A 13349-nucleotide genomic window follows, 5' to 3' on the forward strand; every position below is an offset into this window, starting at 1 on the left:
GTAGTTGGATAGAACAAATAAATCAATCGCCTGCATTTTTTGGGTCATGTCTGACAACTTAAGAATTTATGAAAATTTCTGTTTATCTTTTGAGCAGAAGTTGCAATGTGACAAATTTCTTTGCCATTAATTCGATGCGGGAGGAGCTAAACATCAGTTGCTGACGATCATTTGCTCGTCAGCAACTGTCGAGTCACACTTGGACAGGAGCGTCGGTATCGGCAAGCTCAGTGTACCGCAAACAAGTGTGCGGCGCTTTGCAACACAACTGTGTGCACGTGTGCAGCTAAGATGACAGAACATCATTTACCTTGGTGAATAAAAAACCTTTTTGTACAAGAGCCTCCACAGATCTGGAAAAATATAAAAACAAGAATTAGAGAGGCTGTGAATAGCCCTGACTCATACCGTGCAAGCTGTAATGTGATGCTCCAGGCTATTTCTTGAATATTTTAAAGTTTTTAATATAAAAGCAATTTCGAGGCACTGTTATTTATTAAAAAGATCACTCACAAAAACGTCATACACGTTTCTTTAATAAATAAACCGTTTTTAATTGGATAGATGCGAATTAACATAGCCACTCCAGGTTTTGACAGAGCGTGTCGTCTGCTTACATCCTACCAGAGCTGTCACAGGAGGGTGCCTGCGAGGTGGCACCACCAAAACATCTTGTCGCCAATATAGAAAGGTTTTCATAATTTTGCAAACTATCCTGATGTCTATCAGAATTTTTTTTCTTTAGATTTGGTCTATTCAGATATTGTACCTAACAGGAAATTAATTGGCATCTCTATGGGGAACTTTCGATTGCATCAGAGTTTATCACAGTCCTTACCAGGAGTACACTATATGTTGGTTCATTATATTTTAGTTGTGTGTGTTTGTTTTTGTTTTTTTTCATGTATGCAGTTGCATAAGCAATATATACCTTTTTATTAAAAAAAAACAAAGCAGCAAGATATAAGATTGCTTGCAAATAGTGCTTAAGAATTAAGTAGTAGTGAATATAAAAGCCTGGTTTTAAAAATGTGATTGCTAGTTTTTAGAATTTACCTGCTTTGGTCTTGATATAATCAAGCTTCTGCAATTTTTCGTGGTGCTGCAGAAATTTTACTTTGCTTAGGTGTGTGGGCTTCTGATGCTCGTATTTTAAACATACGCAAGCAGAACCAATTTCCTCTATACTATAGTCGGTTACAGGTTAAGAAGGTAGTGGTAAATGCACCTCAAAGGGACTCATATATCCCTCTGCCACCTCCGCATCCAATAGCGTCCCATCGTTCCCGTGACGTCGCGGCCAACGCGCGAGGAGGGTCTCGCCTTTCTGTACATATTTGCTTTATCTTTCAACTTTGACTTAGCATTGTGGAAGCCACGAGGGGGAAATTAGAGTTTCCCTCCTCCGATGGAAACAAATACGACTTTCGGGGATTAGCTTCCCCCTCCGATGGATACAAAGGCTTCTTTCAGGGGCTCGGTTCCCCCTCCAATGAATACAAAGGTCGCTTTCTTAAAAAGTGGGATCGGAGACAAGTTGGAATCCATTGAAGCGGAACAAGGAGCATTTCCACTGAACTCTTCTTTCGACTGCGGAGAAATTTGAAACGGGCGCATCACGCTTGTGAGAGGAGCTTCTCCTACCTTCTTGACTTGTAACCGACTATAGTACAGAAAGTGGCCACCAGGGCAGCGACACTGTTCCTGGAACTGGGGAGTTTAGTAAATTGCTCTTTCATACTTTAATAGGAAAATGGGTTACAATAAATGGTTGAAACCATAACTCTGGGTAGAGCAATGATTCAAACTATGAATTGTAATTATGTTCTTTTTGCAGTCTCAAAGCACAGTTCAAGCAACGGTACCACCACCCTGGTGGTCATTTCCTGCACTAGCATAGTGGGGATTGGTTTTGTTTGTGTCATTCTGCCTGGCATTGTATTTGTTGTGGGCTATTTCGAAGTTAAGTGTACTCATTAATTCGCATACACTTCTTGCCCTTCAGGGAGGAGCTGGCCTTGGGTTCAGCATTGCCGGAGGCACTGACAACCCTCACATAGGAGAGGATCCCAGCATCTACATTACCAAGCTCATTCCCGGTGGTGCGGCTGCTGCTGACGGAAGGCTACAGTGAGTGTTGCCACTGGGAGGGGATGCTTTTTTGTTTTACCGCAAAGCTGTTAAGGGCTAGTTTCCCCAGTATCGCGTTCGTGGGCGAGCAAATCTCGATGCAAAACTCTGGACAGCTACCGCCATCTATAAGCGATGGCAGCAACCAGACAACCGGTAACTAGACAACCGACTTGCCTGTTGTCTGGTTGTTGCCGTCGCTCATACATGGCGGCAACCTTTCCAGCCTTTCCACTCTTACTTGCCAAATTGCGGCCGGCCATTACTTCATTCCCACCATAGTACAGCTTCGCTGGTCTTCCTTCTTCACTAGAGTGGAAAGGCTGAAAGTTCTTTTTGTTAATATGTTTTCATGAAAATTTGAATAATGTTTAATTGCTATCTGCCGTAATGTACCGGGGGGAAGCGCCCACCCCACTTTCACTGAAAAGTGGGCTAATTTAGACATGGGCACTTTTCTGGCTAGATTAGTAATAGCCAAGATGGCGGCCAATAAAGATCTTCGAAGGCAAGGTGAACGGAATCAGAGAAAGCACATTTATTTTCACACAATATCCCCGTCATCACTGCTGGCTGTCTCGTGGCTGCCTCAACGGGGTGAATATTTTCGACTGATGCCTGCGCTTTGGTGGGGGTGGGTGATTAACGTAATATTTTCAGAATTCCTAAGTATGGGAGTTGGCACTTTGTATAAAGTGGGCGCCTCCGCGGTATTTTACAATGGCTTCTTTTTTTCATATTTGATATATACCGTAGAATACCGCGCATCCACCCATTCCAAACTAAGCGCCCATACCCAAATTTGTAAGATCTGAGAAAATATGCACAGTACATTGATATGTAAAATTGATGACCGGACAAGCACCCATCCCCCATTTTTTTCCGATTATCTCTAAGTTTTGAGTGGGTGCGTGCCCGGTATTTTACGGTAGATTAATGTTTTGCCCTTAGCTTTTCTGTTCAAATGTTTAACCTCTATTGACGAAAAGTGTTTAAGTTCTATTGAGGATGTAATAATAATAAAAGTAATGTTTTATTTTCTGTACCCCCGAACAACCTTTCGGTCTACCATCTGTTGCACAATAAATGATTGAGATACTCTATACAGGGCGTTTCCTCGACGACTGAGAATAGTTATTAAAAACAAAAAAGGATTGACCGCGGCGGACGTCAGGGTAGGAATGAAAAGTGATAACTATAACGACATAATTACATGAAATTTACTCATTAGCTTTATAATAATTAGCCTTGTCTGGCACATTCCAGTTAGATTTGTTGCATCATTCAAATATTATACCGGGTGTTTTTGCGAAGACTTTCAAAAATCCTAAAAATTAGGGCGATTGAAAAAAGAAGAAACTTCCTTCACGAACAAACTACCAGCCATGGCGGACATCAGGAATTGCCAAAAACCTACTAATTAGCCAGATAATTAATTAAAACTTGTTAATTAACTTTTTAATTAGGGGAAATAGACATATGGTTCCAATTAGAAAGTTGCTGAGCGTTATCGAAAACCACTAAATCAGTCATTTTCAGAAAGACTTTGAGCGCGTGAGATGAGTAGTAGCGCACTAAAGTTACCACTCGTGGAGCAGGTACAAGGCTAGCGGTTGCGGTAAGGCTCCCGCGCAATTTTTCCGCCTCTTATCTAGCCCCAGCCTTGTACCTGCTCCATGAGTGGTAATTTTAGTGCGCTACTACTCTTCTCAAGCGCTTAAAGTCTTTCTGAAAATGACTGATTTAGTGGTTTTCGATAATGCTCAGCAACTTTCTAATTGGAATCATATGTCTATTTCCACTGATTAAAAAGTTAATTAACAAGTTTTAATTAATTATCTGGCTAATTAGTAGGTTTTTGGCAATTCCTGACGTCCTCCGTGGCTGGTAGTTTGTTCCCGAAAAGAGTTTCTTCTTTTTTCAATCGCCCTAATTTTTAGAATTTTTGAAAGTCTTCGCAAAAACACCCGGTATATCAATTGCTGAAAGTTGAAAACTTGCCATGCTTTTTTGTACTACTAAGTGATGAAGTTAGAGTGTCCAGAGTCAGCCATACCAAAACTAAGGGGCGAAAAAATGCCCCGAAGGATATGCGCCTCAGGAGGCATCAGAGGGTGGCGTGCCTTTTTTATGACCTTGTGTCCTTTAAAAAATGCGACACTGCCGGACTGGGCTCGCAATATCCCGGCTTCGGGGGTTGACGGTAGAGCTTTCATTGCTCTTTTGCATTTTAGTTTTGGAATCTCAGTCTCCTCACGGCTTAAATTTGCCAGAGAATAGCTCGTAGCAGGATTTGGTTGTCCAAAGTCTTGCAACAGCTATGTCATGTCTTGACGACAGGTAGCAAATCTCTATTTGGAATGTGCCAGATAAGGTGAAAATTTAAAAAGTTAATTATTGGAGTTATATATTATTGGAGGTAGTTATATTGCTAATTATCGCTTTTTATTCTGACCCCGATGTCTGCCATGGTCGATATATTGCCCTAAAGGAATGATTTCTTTTACTTTGACTGCCCTTCCTTGTTAAACCAAGTATGGTTGTTGGTGGAACCCCCTGTCTGATGAAAACCAGAAACCCACAACACAACTGAGTCAAAAAATGTACATGCTAAATAATGGTCTCAATCAAGTGCACTCTAATTGTGAAAAAGATGGCACTATTTAAAATGAAATTCAAAATAGGGCACTGTCGATGAAGCAGCCATGTAAATACTAGATTATTTGTAAGACAATAGCAATATGTGCTTATTCTGTGACCTGTAGTTCTAAAAAAATTGAACTTTTTTTTCTAGTGTTTCTTGTAGTACTCCAATTTAGGTGTCTCATTAATATGGACCTCATTAATGTGGATACCCTATTGAGACAGAATTTCTGTACACAAACTCGGTGAATATATGAGCTTTTGTCTTATGGGCAACTCACATAATGGGCACTTTTTGAGGGAATGGAGGTGTCCATATTAATGAGACATGACTCTATGCATAAATAGGTGGTGAGGTAATTTTGCTCTTTCTTCTTTCTAAATGTGCAGAGTCAACGACATAATTCTACGAGTGAATGATGTTGACCTCATAGATGTTCCACATTCCGTAGCAGTCGAGGCACTCAAGAGAGCTGGCAATTCAGTTCATTTGGTGAGTTGCCCATCTTTGGCCGTTTATTCCATACATACCTAAGAGCCAGACATTATTGTTGATTGCATTCTACAGGCATTGTGAGTATTGCCTCTACCAAGTTTTAAATTTACAGTTATCACCCATTGTAGTTACTAGTTCGAAGTTATTATTCATTTAACATCACTGTTCTTAATCATTTACAGTTATCACTGGAGCGTTTCAGCAAATGTGGCTATGAACATTTAAAAATCCTGTTAATAAGATGACTGCATGCGACAAACTTTATTCATCCAATGGTGGGCACAGGCCCATATTTCTAGCTTCTAAAACTTTATGCATTGCACATATACTTCAATAACATGCCAGCATTCCTAGTACCATACAACAGAGGTCGGCATTTCAGGTCGCCCTCATTAACCCTCACCCTCACAACCACATTCACTTAAGCTCCTCACTCACCCTCACACTACACTCACCTTTAGCCCCTCACTCACCCTCATCCTCACAGTCAAACCCACCTTCAGCCCTTCGCTCACCCTCACTGAACCTCACGCCCCTCACGCACTCACCACCCTCACGGCCCTCACGGTCCTCACAGCCCTCACGGCCCTCACTCACCCTCACACTCATGAATTTTCCTGGTTAAAAAACTCACTCACCCTCACCTCACCTGTGAAGATGAGGGTGAGTGAGGGCTCTCATGAGCGAGGTTTGCCAAGGTATGCCATACAAACCATACATGTCACAGTATCCTAGTGTCTGTTTTCAAATACTTGTGCTCCAAAGCATGCATTGTGCCTATGCCTTTGACAGTGCTACATACAACTTGTGAGATGAAGTGTAGGAGACATATTTTGTCTGGCTGCAAATATTTGCTGGGAGAATCAAAGACCTCTACATTTCTGGAAAGAATTGCAGCACTGGTATATGTTTCCGAACATTCTGTGCTCACGGCACATTCTGTCTTATTTTGTTTTAGGCGGCAGCTCTCTTATCTCTTTTTTAGAAACTTAATCCGTCGGATGACCTTTTTTTGTCACTGTGATAGAAAATGTCTGTTATATATTTCAATATGTCAGATAAAAGGTCGGCAGCTTCTTATCAGTAGAGAGCAAGTTGAATGCGGAGACCTGGAGAGGGGGATAGGCTGGAGATTCATAAGGTAAACTTTAGCTGGGCACAAGATAGGAATTTCAAATGACTGAATTTTACGAGTTATTTGGCTTTGAAATAGATTTTGAGTGGTTCTGAACCCAGTTTTTAAAGGGGGAAATTTCACTCTGATATATAATCAAAATCAGTTTGCATAGAGAAACTGTCTCTCCAGGTCACTCCCACTCTGGTCTTTTACTCCCTTCCTTTGTCTTCAAAAATAGCCTATTGTAATAGGTAAAAATAATAGAGAACGTCAATGTTACAGAAGTTGTTTAGTCATTCATTATGATAATGGCATTTATTAACTCTGTGTATGGCAAGAAAGAACAGAGAATTGTTGCTTATTTTAAGTACCAGAAAAGAAACACAGAATGCATTGGTGTCTTTTCTCTTCAGTCAGTACGACAGCGTCTTGTGACTCAAATTTGCACAACCCCCATAAAACATTAGTGACTGGTTCTTTGCATGATTTATGAAGGATAAAAAAAAATGCTCTTTATATTAAGAAAAAAAAAAGAATGTGTCTACGTTTTAATAAAAATTTGTCCACTTTTCAATAAAAATTTGTCTGTGTTTCAATACATTGCCTGCATTTCCAAACTATCTCCACCGAGTCCTCTTTGTCTGGTTTGGCCTAGACTTTATGACTATGTATCCAACCACAGACTGTATAGTCATGCGATGGAATGAAATGAAACTAATTAATTAAATAATGAGTCATGTCCAACTGAATGTTCCCACACAAAGTCGAGTTGTTGGCAGCTTGTCACCTTTACGGTTGTGTGTTTTCCCTCAGTTGGTGAAACGGCAGCGGTACCCGGGGTCGCAGCCTCCCCTGAGCCAACAACAGCAACACACACCCCCCCAGGTGAGGCCGAGGAAATGTTTACACCTTCAGAGGACTACAAAAAATAGGCCAAGTGTCCATCCCTCCTTTTGTTTGCCAAGGAGTTTGGGTTTTACAGGGCACAGTGTAAGGATATATGTGAGGGTATCTCTTGTCCCAGGAGTAAGTCTAACACAAATCGTAGATCAGAAATGAGCAGTTGGAGATTTCTGAATTTCAGAGATACGGTCGCGTAGCACTTCATACACAGAGATGTAGCCGTTTTATGATTCTAAAAGTGTGCTAGTACAGCTGTTTTTGACTTCATCTTGTTATGGCCCTAATACGGTCTACCTACTTTACAAAATCTTAGAAATCCGAAGATTTTTGCGTTCACACAAGCATCTCATTTTCATATAAAATAAGTCTCATACTTTTCCCTTTTTTGCACCAGAAAAGGGAAGGATGTGTTGTCTTGGCACTACAAAAGGATGAACTTTGGAAAGGATGTGAAATTTTGATCTCGCATATGCGAGACGTGTGGGCAAATAATTTGCGGACTGACCTTATGAAGTGGGCATATGTTTGGTCCGTAAAACAATTAAGTCAGAAACTGCTTAGTACATCTTCAGTGCTTTACAAGTCAGTATCATTGGAAACATGTTTGCTGTACAGACCGGTTCCTACGTACAAACTTTCCGATCAATGTTTTAAAAGTTTCAGATTTATGACTGTGGCAAAGTGGTCTCTTTAAATTTTTCGGTCCCTCCTTTAAACTGCATTAATTTCTAAGATTTTCATATGGCTTCCTGCGGCTGTTCACATTCCAGTGCCTAGTTTGTGATCAAACATTCATTTCCTATTTTGTTGAGCTTGAAATTTTAGTATCAGGACCTGGCTCTAAATTTTATTATGATAAGCCATCACTTAAATGTCAAGAATTAAATTCTTTGTCAAGAATAAGCCTCAGCATGCCCTAACCAGTGGTTCTCAACAACTGATGTTTTGGGGACGCTTTCCAGATCAGTGGAAGTGATGAGAGACCCTATCCACTGGGAGGAGCGTATCGGATCATTAGAATGACAAAAAGGGTAAACGAAGAAAACTAAGTGCACGCAAACCAACTTTGAAGCTCCGAAACTGACAATAATCAACTGTACTCAATTGTCGCACATGGTTTGGTCTATTTATCTATGCTTTATTTAACTAGCATAATTAAAAAAGAAAAAGTTTTATTGCTCGGTTTTATTGATGGTTTACGACTTCATAGACCCCAAGAGGGCCTTTAGACACACCCCCATTTGAAAACCAGTGCAGACTCAACTTCGGAAATTCAAAGGACAAACAACAGACACGGGCAAAAATGCACTCACAAGGCCTTGGAAGTTGAGGTTTTGTTTTTAATCAATGGTGAGAGGGCAAACAAGTATTCCTTACCTATTGTAATAATGTAACCTACAGGGTGCGGCCGTAAAAACTTTCACATTTGGCACGCCTAGCAAAAATCGAATTTCAAACGTACATACCTGAAATTGGGCACACGAACGTTGTTAATTCCAAAGTTTTTTGCCTATTTTTTTCAGACGTCAACTCTGGAGTAGCGAATTTTTAGAAAGATAACAAAAATGGCAGACGTGCATTTCCTATGGCCTATACCCGCCCGTTCGCCGTCTGCTATCTAATTGGCGACGCCGCTCCCAGATGGCGTACTGAACGCAAAAACGCGGCAAACGCCGCACAAAAGGCTGGTGTCGGGAGAAATAATCGCGATAAAAAGGGATTTTACCGAAATATGTGAACGATTATGCCCTTTTACTTGAAATTTAAAAACTGGCGGACGCCCTCGTTTAGTAAAAATATGTTCTAAAGCAAACAAACGTGTGTCTTCCTTTGTCGTCTGCTTATCTGTTGACGGGTCCGTTCCCGGTGAAAGCTCAACTTTGAAATCACGAGTGCCGCTGCTGAGGCATCTTGATTGTTCCCATTTATTGTTTTTGTTGCACTATCTTCTGCAGTTATTATCAAAATATTTTCCGCGCCGCCCGGCGATGCCGCAATACTTGGAAAGTGAGTGTGCCCATGCAGTTAAGTGGTACGTGGAGCGGAACTCGTTGGCCACAGCACAACGAAAATTTCGCACTGCATTTCATAAACGCCCGCCTTCACGCCCGACTGTTTTCAGTTGGGTGGATCGTTTTGTTAGTGGAGAAGACTTTAAAAAGAAAAATCCAGTCAGTGAACGTTAGAGCCTGCTGAAAAATGAGGAGCTCATGGAAGCGGTGCTTGCTGTCTTCGAGAGCGACCCGCAATTGTCAACAAGACGAGCAGCTGTAAATAAATGATATCGTCGCATCATGGTGTCTTCTTGCTTGCATGACGATCTGTCAGGACTTGACTTAAAACAGATAATTTCAACAATCGTTCATATATTTCGTTCAAATCGCCTTTTATCGCGATTATCTCGCCCGACACCACCCTTTCGGGCGGCGTTTCCCGCGTTTTTGCGTTCAGTGCGCCACCTGGGAGCGGCGTCGCGAACCAGATAGCAGACGGCGAACGGGCGGGTATAGGCCATAGGAAATACACATCTGCCATTTTTGTTATCTTTCTAATAATTCGCTACTCCAGAGTTGACGTCTGAAAAAAATAGGCAAAAAACTTTGGAATAAACGACGTTCGTGTGCCCAATTTCAGGTATGTATGTTTGAAATTCGATTTTTGCTAGGCGTGCCAAATGTGAAAGTTTTTACGGCCGCACCCTGTATGTCACATTTGTTTACATATCATTTGATTATGAAAGAATAACCATTTTCAAAACTATTCAGTGTGGTGCAAATTTTCATCACTGGCGACAGCAAATTTCCATCACTGGCAACACCATTTCCACCACTGGTGACGAAATCTGTTGTCGTCATCGATTATGAGGACAGAGTTTGGTCTTAAGAAGCATCTATTTCTTCACCTGCTTACAACCTACCCTTGCGCTCGAAGGAATTCTTGTAGTGAAGGGGTCCTGGCATAGCCCTTTGACGCTTAAAGCAAGAAAATAACGGTATAACAAACCCCGTCCCACCGTGAATCTTTCATTTCTTCACTGTATCGTAGCATGCCGTTCTACTCTAGTGTTTTTCGAGCACAAATGTGTCGGAGACCCCTTGGGGACCCGTCAAAGTGATTGGGGACCCCATGGAAGGGGGGGGGGGGGGGGGGGGGCAGGCACGTAGCCAGGGGGGTACCCATGGGGCCCGGCCACCCCCCCCCCCCCCCCCCCCCCCCCCCTTCGAAATTTTCCGTTTTGCTGGGACCTCCTCTCCCTCCTCCCTCTCATACAGCATTTTGTTATGGGCGGGCCCCCCCGCAAAACAAAATCCTGGCTACGTGCCTTGGGGGGGGGGGGGGGGGGGGGGATATAGGTATAATCAGAGGACATCCTGTGCTGTTATAGACAGGAGAAGTGATAAGCATCAAGTAAAAAAGGATGAATGGATGGATATATCGTAATGGCCGTACCCTTTACGACGGGCTGTAGCTTACGCCACTTAGCGAGGGTCACCAAAAACGCAATTTGTTTTTCAAGAAAGAGGGGGGGGGGTTGAGGCAAGGGCTTTGCGAACCCGAAAAATGGCTTCCGCAGAACCCCATTTGAGAACCACTGCTCTGCTCGACGCTTAATGTCCTCTCCCGGATGCAGGTGGTGGAAATCGAGCTAATCAAGGGCAACAAGGGTCTGGGCTTCAGCATCGCGGGTGGCATCGGCAACCAGCACGTGCCAGGCGACGATGGCATCTATGTGACCAAGGTCATGGAAGGCGGTGCGGCTCATCTGGACCGCCGGCTCGAAGTGGGAGACAAGCTTGTCGCTGTGAGCCTCTCCTTCCACCCCCCATCTTGCAAAATCGTACGGGAAGTTGCCACCATGGCGCCTGGAATGCGTCTTCCACCGGTGTGTTTAGCGTCCTATTCCGCCGATGCAGTGGTGCGACAGCGAATTGCGTCACACGAGCCACTGTGTCACAGCATCCGACCTTGCAGTCCCGACAGTTGACCGTAGAAGTTTAGACGGAAAAAGACGAGCGAATGTGAGTGTTTCCGTCATTGTGGCGTCCCATCTCCTGGCTGTCAAAGCCTTCATGGACTGTTTGGGCAGGAGAATGACCTATGTCGGAACAGGTGTCTTCCACCTACACATCTGCTATAGTGCTTGGAACACGGCTTCGACTGGTCTGTTTACCAAGCTCTCAAAAATAATTTCCCGATTTTCATCTTTTTTTTTTGTGGGGGGGGGGGATAAGAGTGTCATGCTATTTTTTGACACTAACGTAGAAGTGGCGTGGCTGTGAAGGTGGATGTGGAAGACGTTTGTCCTGCTGCGGGTTGCTGTTTGGCTTGGCGGTTCACGGAAGCTTTGGCATGCCCCGAGTTGGGACGGCGACTTTGTGCTCTCTCACGCTTCTTGCCGGAACTTGTACGACCGACCTCCAGAACCGCTACCTTCAATGGCATGACACTCCGGCTTTCGTGACGTCATAGTTTGCAACTTCGAGAGCCCTTTTGACGCGTGGGTGGAATAGGACGCTTTACACGCCGGTCGAGGACACGTTCTGGGTTCTGTCATCGTCCAACCAACGGGATTGCAACGGGCAACGACATGACATACATGTGGTGTCATCAGGCGCAGATTGAGGGACCACGGACTAAACCGCGCAGACATATTGCAGGTACAGTTGACTCTCGATAATTCGAAGCTCACAGGGACAGCAAAACGCTTCACATTCAACACCACTTTGAGTTTGAAAAATGAATACTCTGACCATTTTTTTTTTTACTCATTACTCACCGGGAGAAGTTGGTTTTTGCTTGCCTCCGCTAGCAACGATGCACAGTATTAGCCATGCTCTGGAAATCGCAAACCTTTCTCAGGTGCCTTTGGCAGTTTCTTTGTCAAATAAGATGCAAAATGTACTCCCTGGTGCCGCAAGCAGCTGGTGTCAGTGGCACTCGGCCACTCGGCACTGAAAGTGACGTGATTGTTCGTACGCTTAACTACTTGCACCATGTCACCGTCCAAAAGCGGACCGCAGACCTTAGTGTGTTTCTTGGCAGCAATATATTTGATGAACAAAACATCATATCTCTGTGGTAATGCCTCGCGATCGAGCCAAGTTTTGTTGGCCGTATGTGCTACGTGGCCGCGCTCGCTTTCGGAACTTTCGTGGGAACGATGCCGTGATGCGCGCGCCTGCAGCCAGGCTGACTTATTTCGTGTATGCGTAAACTATGAGGAGGCCAGTATGACCTTTAGTCAGTGTGTCCTAGCTCTTTCCTGATCATTCTAGGTGGAACATTCGAGATGACGAGCATAGTAGATAAAGAACCGAGCGTCGCCGTATTGATTCTCTCTCGCAATAGCCAGCTGTTACACTAAAGTACCGTCGCTTGCTGCTGCCGCCGCCGACACCCGCTGCTGCTTTCTTGATGTCGGTTCTTCTCTTTTTTCGTTTCTGGTGCAAGTTCGCATCCATTAAATCTTTAGTTCATTCCGTTTTCTCCTGCCTCTTTGTCTGTCATTTGCAGGGGCGGATCCAGAATTCCATTTTGGGGGCGGGGGGGGGGGGGAATTTGTAAGGATACTATTTTCCCATTCTTTCGTGTGCACCGGGGGGTCCACCCATGTCAAATGGCCGTCCGAGAATGAGGGAGAGGGGGAGGTCGACTCTGTTTGGAGGGGGGGGGGGGGCGCCCCCGTCGCCCCCCCCCCCTTGGATCTGCCCCCTGGTCATTTGTGACATTTCATTCGTCGTTTCATTTGTTTTCTCTTGCCTTTCGTCTGTCATTTGTGACATCATCATAGACACACTCATATTGTCATTCCTGACAATATGAGTGTGTCTAAATGATGCTCTGCTTCTCTACTGCTAATACTAGCATTGCTTTTCTAGTGTGCTGTTTTCCACATCACAGTTTTTGTCAACTGAGAACAAGCTTCTGGAAGATTGCAGCACTTTGTTTCATCTCGAATGGCAAATATGGTTAGCGTATGAAAAATATAAAAAATATTGGGCAGTTCTCCTGCCAACTTTCCCGCAGTGCACAGGTGCTCAGTGAGAAGCACACATCTGA

At 43.7% G+C, this 13349-nt stretch overlaps 1 protein-coding gene across 12 annotated transcripts in view; it reads left to right on the forward strand.

Annotated features, from left to right (window-relative positions):
- Positions 1 to 13349, forward strand: part of LOC8036906 (disks large 1 tumor suppressor protein) — a 645442-nt gene that overhangs the window by 526089 nt on the left and 106004 nt on the right. For all 12 annotated transcript variants that reach the window (XM_042293831.1, XM_042293829.1, XM_042293830.1 and 9 more), the window contains 4 exons: positions 2006 to 2130; positions 5164 to 5266; positions 7200 to 7271; positions 10921 to 11091. In XM_042293831.1, the coding sequence (XP_042149765.1) occupies positions 2006 to 2130; positions 5164 to 5266; positions 7200 to 7271; positions 10921 to 11091 (471 nt within the window). The remainder of the gene's footprint in view (positions 1 to 2005; positions 2131 to 5163; positions 5267 to 7199; positions 7272 to 10920; positions 11092 to 13349) is intronic.

Source organism: Ixodes scapularis, unplaced genomic scaffold (assembly GCF_016920785.2).
Source record: "Ixodes scapularis isolate PalLabHiFi unplaced genomic scaffold, ASM1692078v2 PGA_scaffold5__190_contigs__length_132052651, whole genome shotgun sequence".
Lineage (NCBI taxonomy): Eukaryota > Metazoa > Arthropoda > Arachnida > Ixodida > Ixodidae > Ixodes > Ixodes scapularis.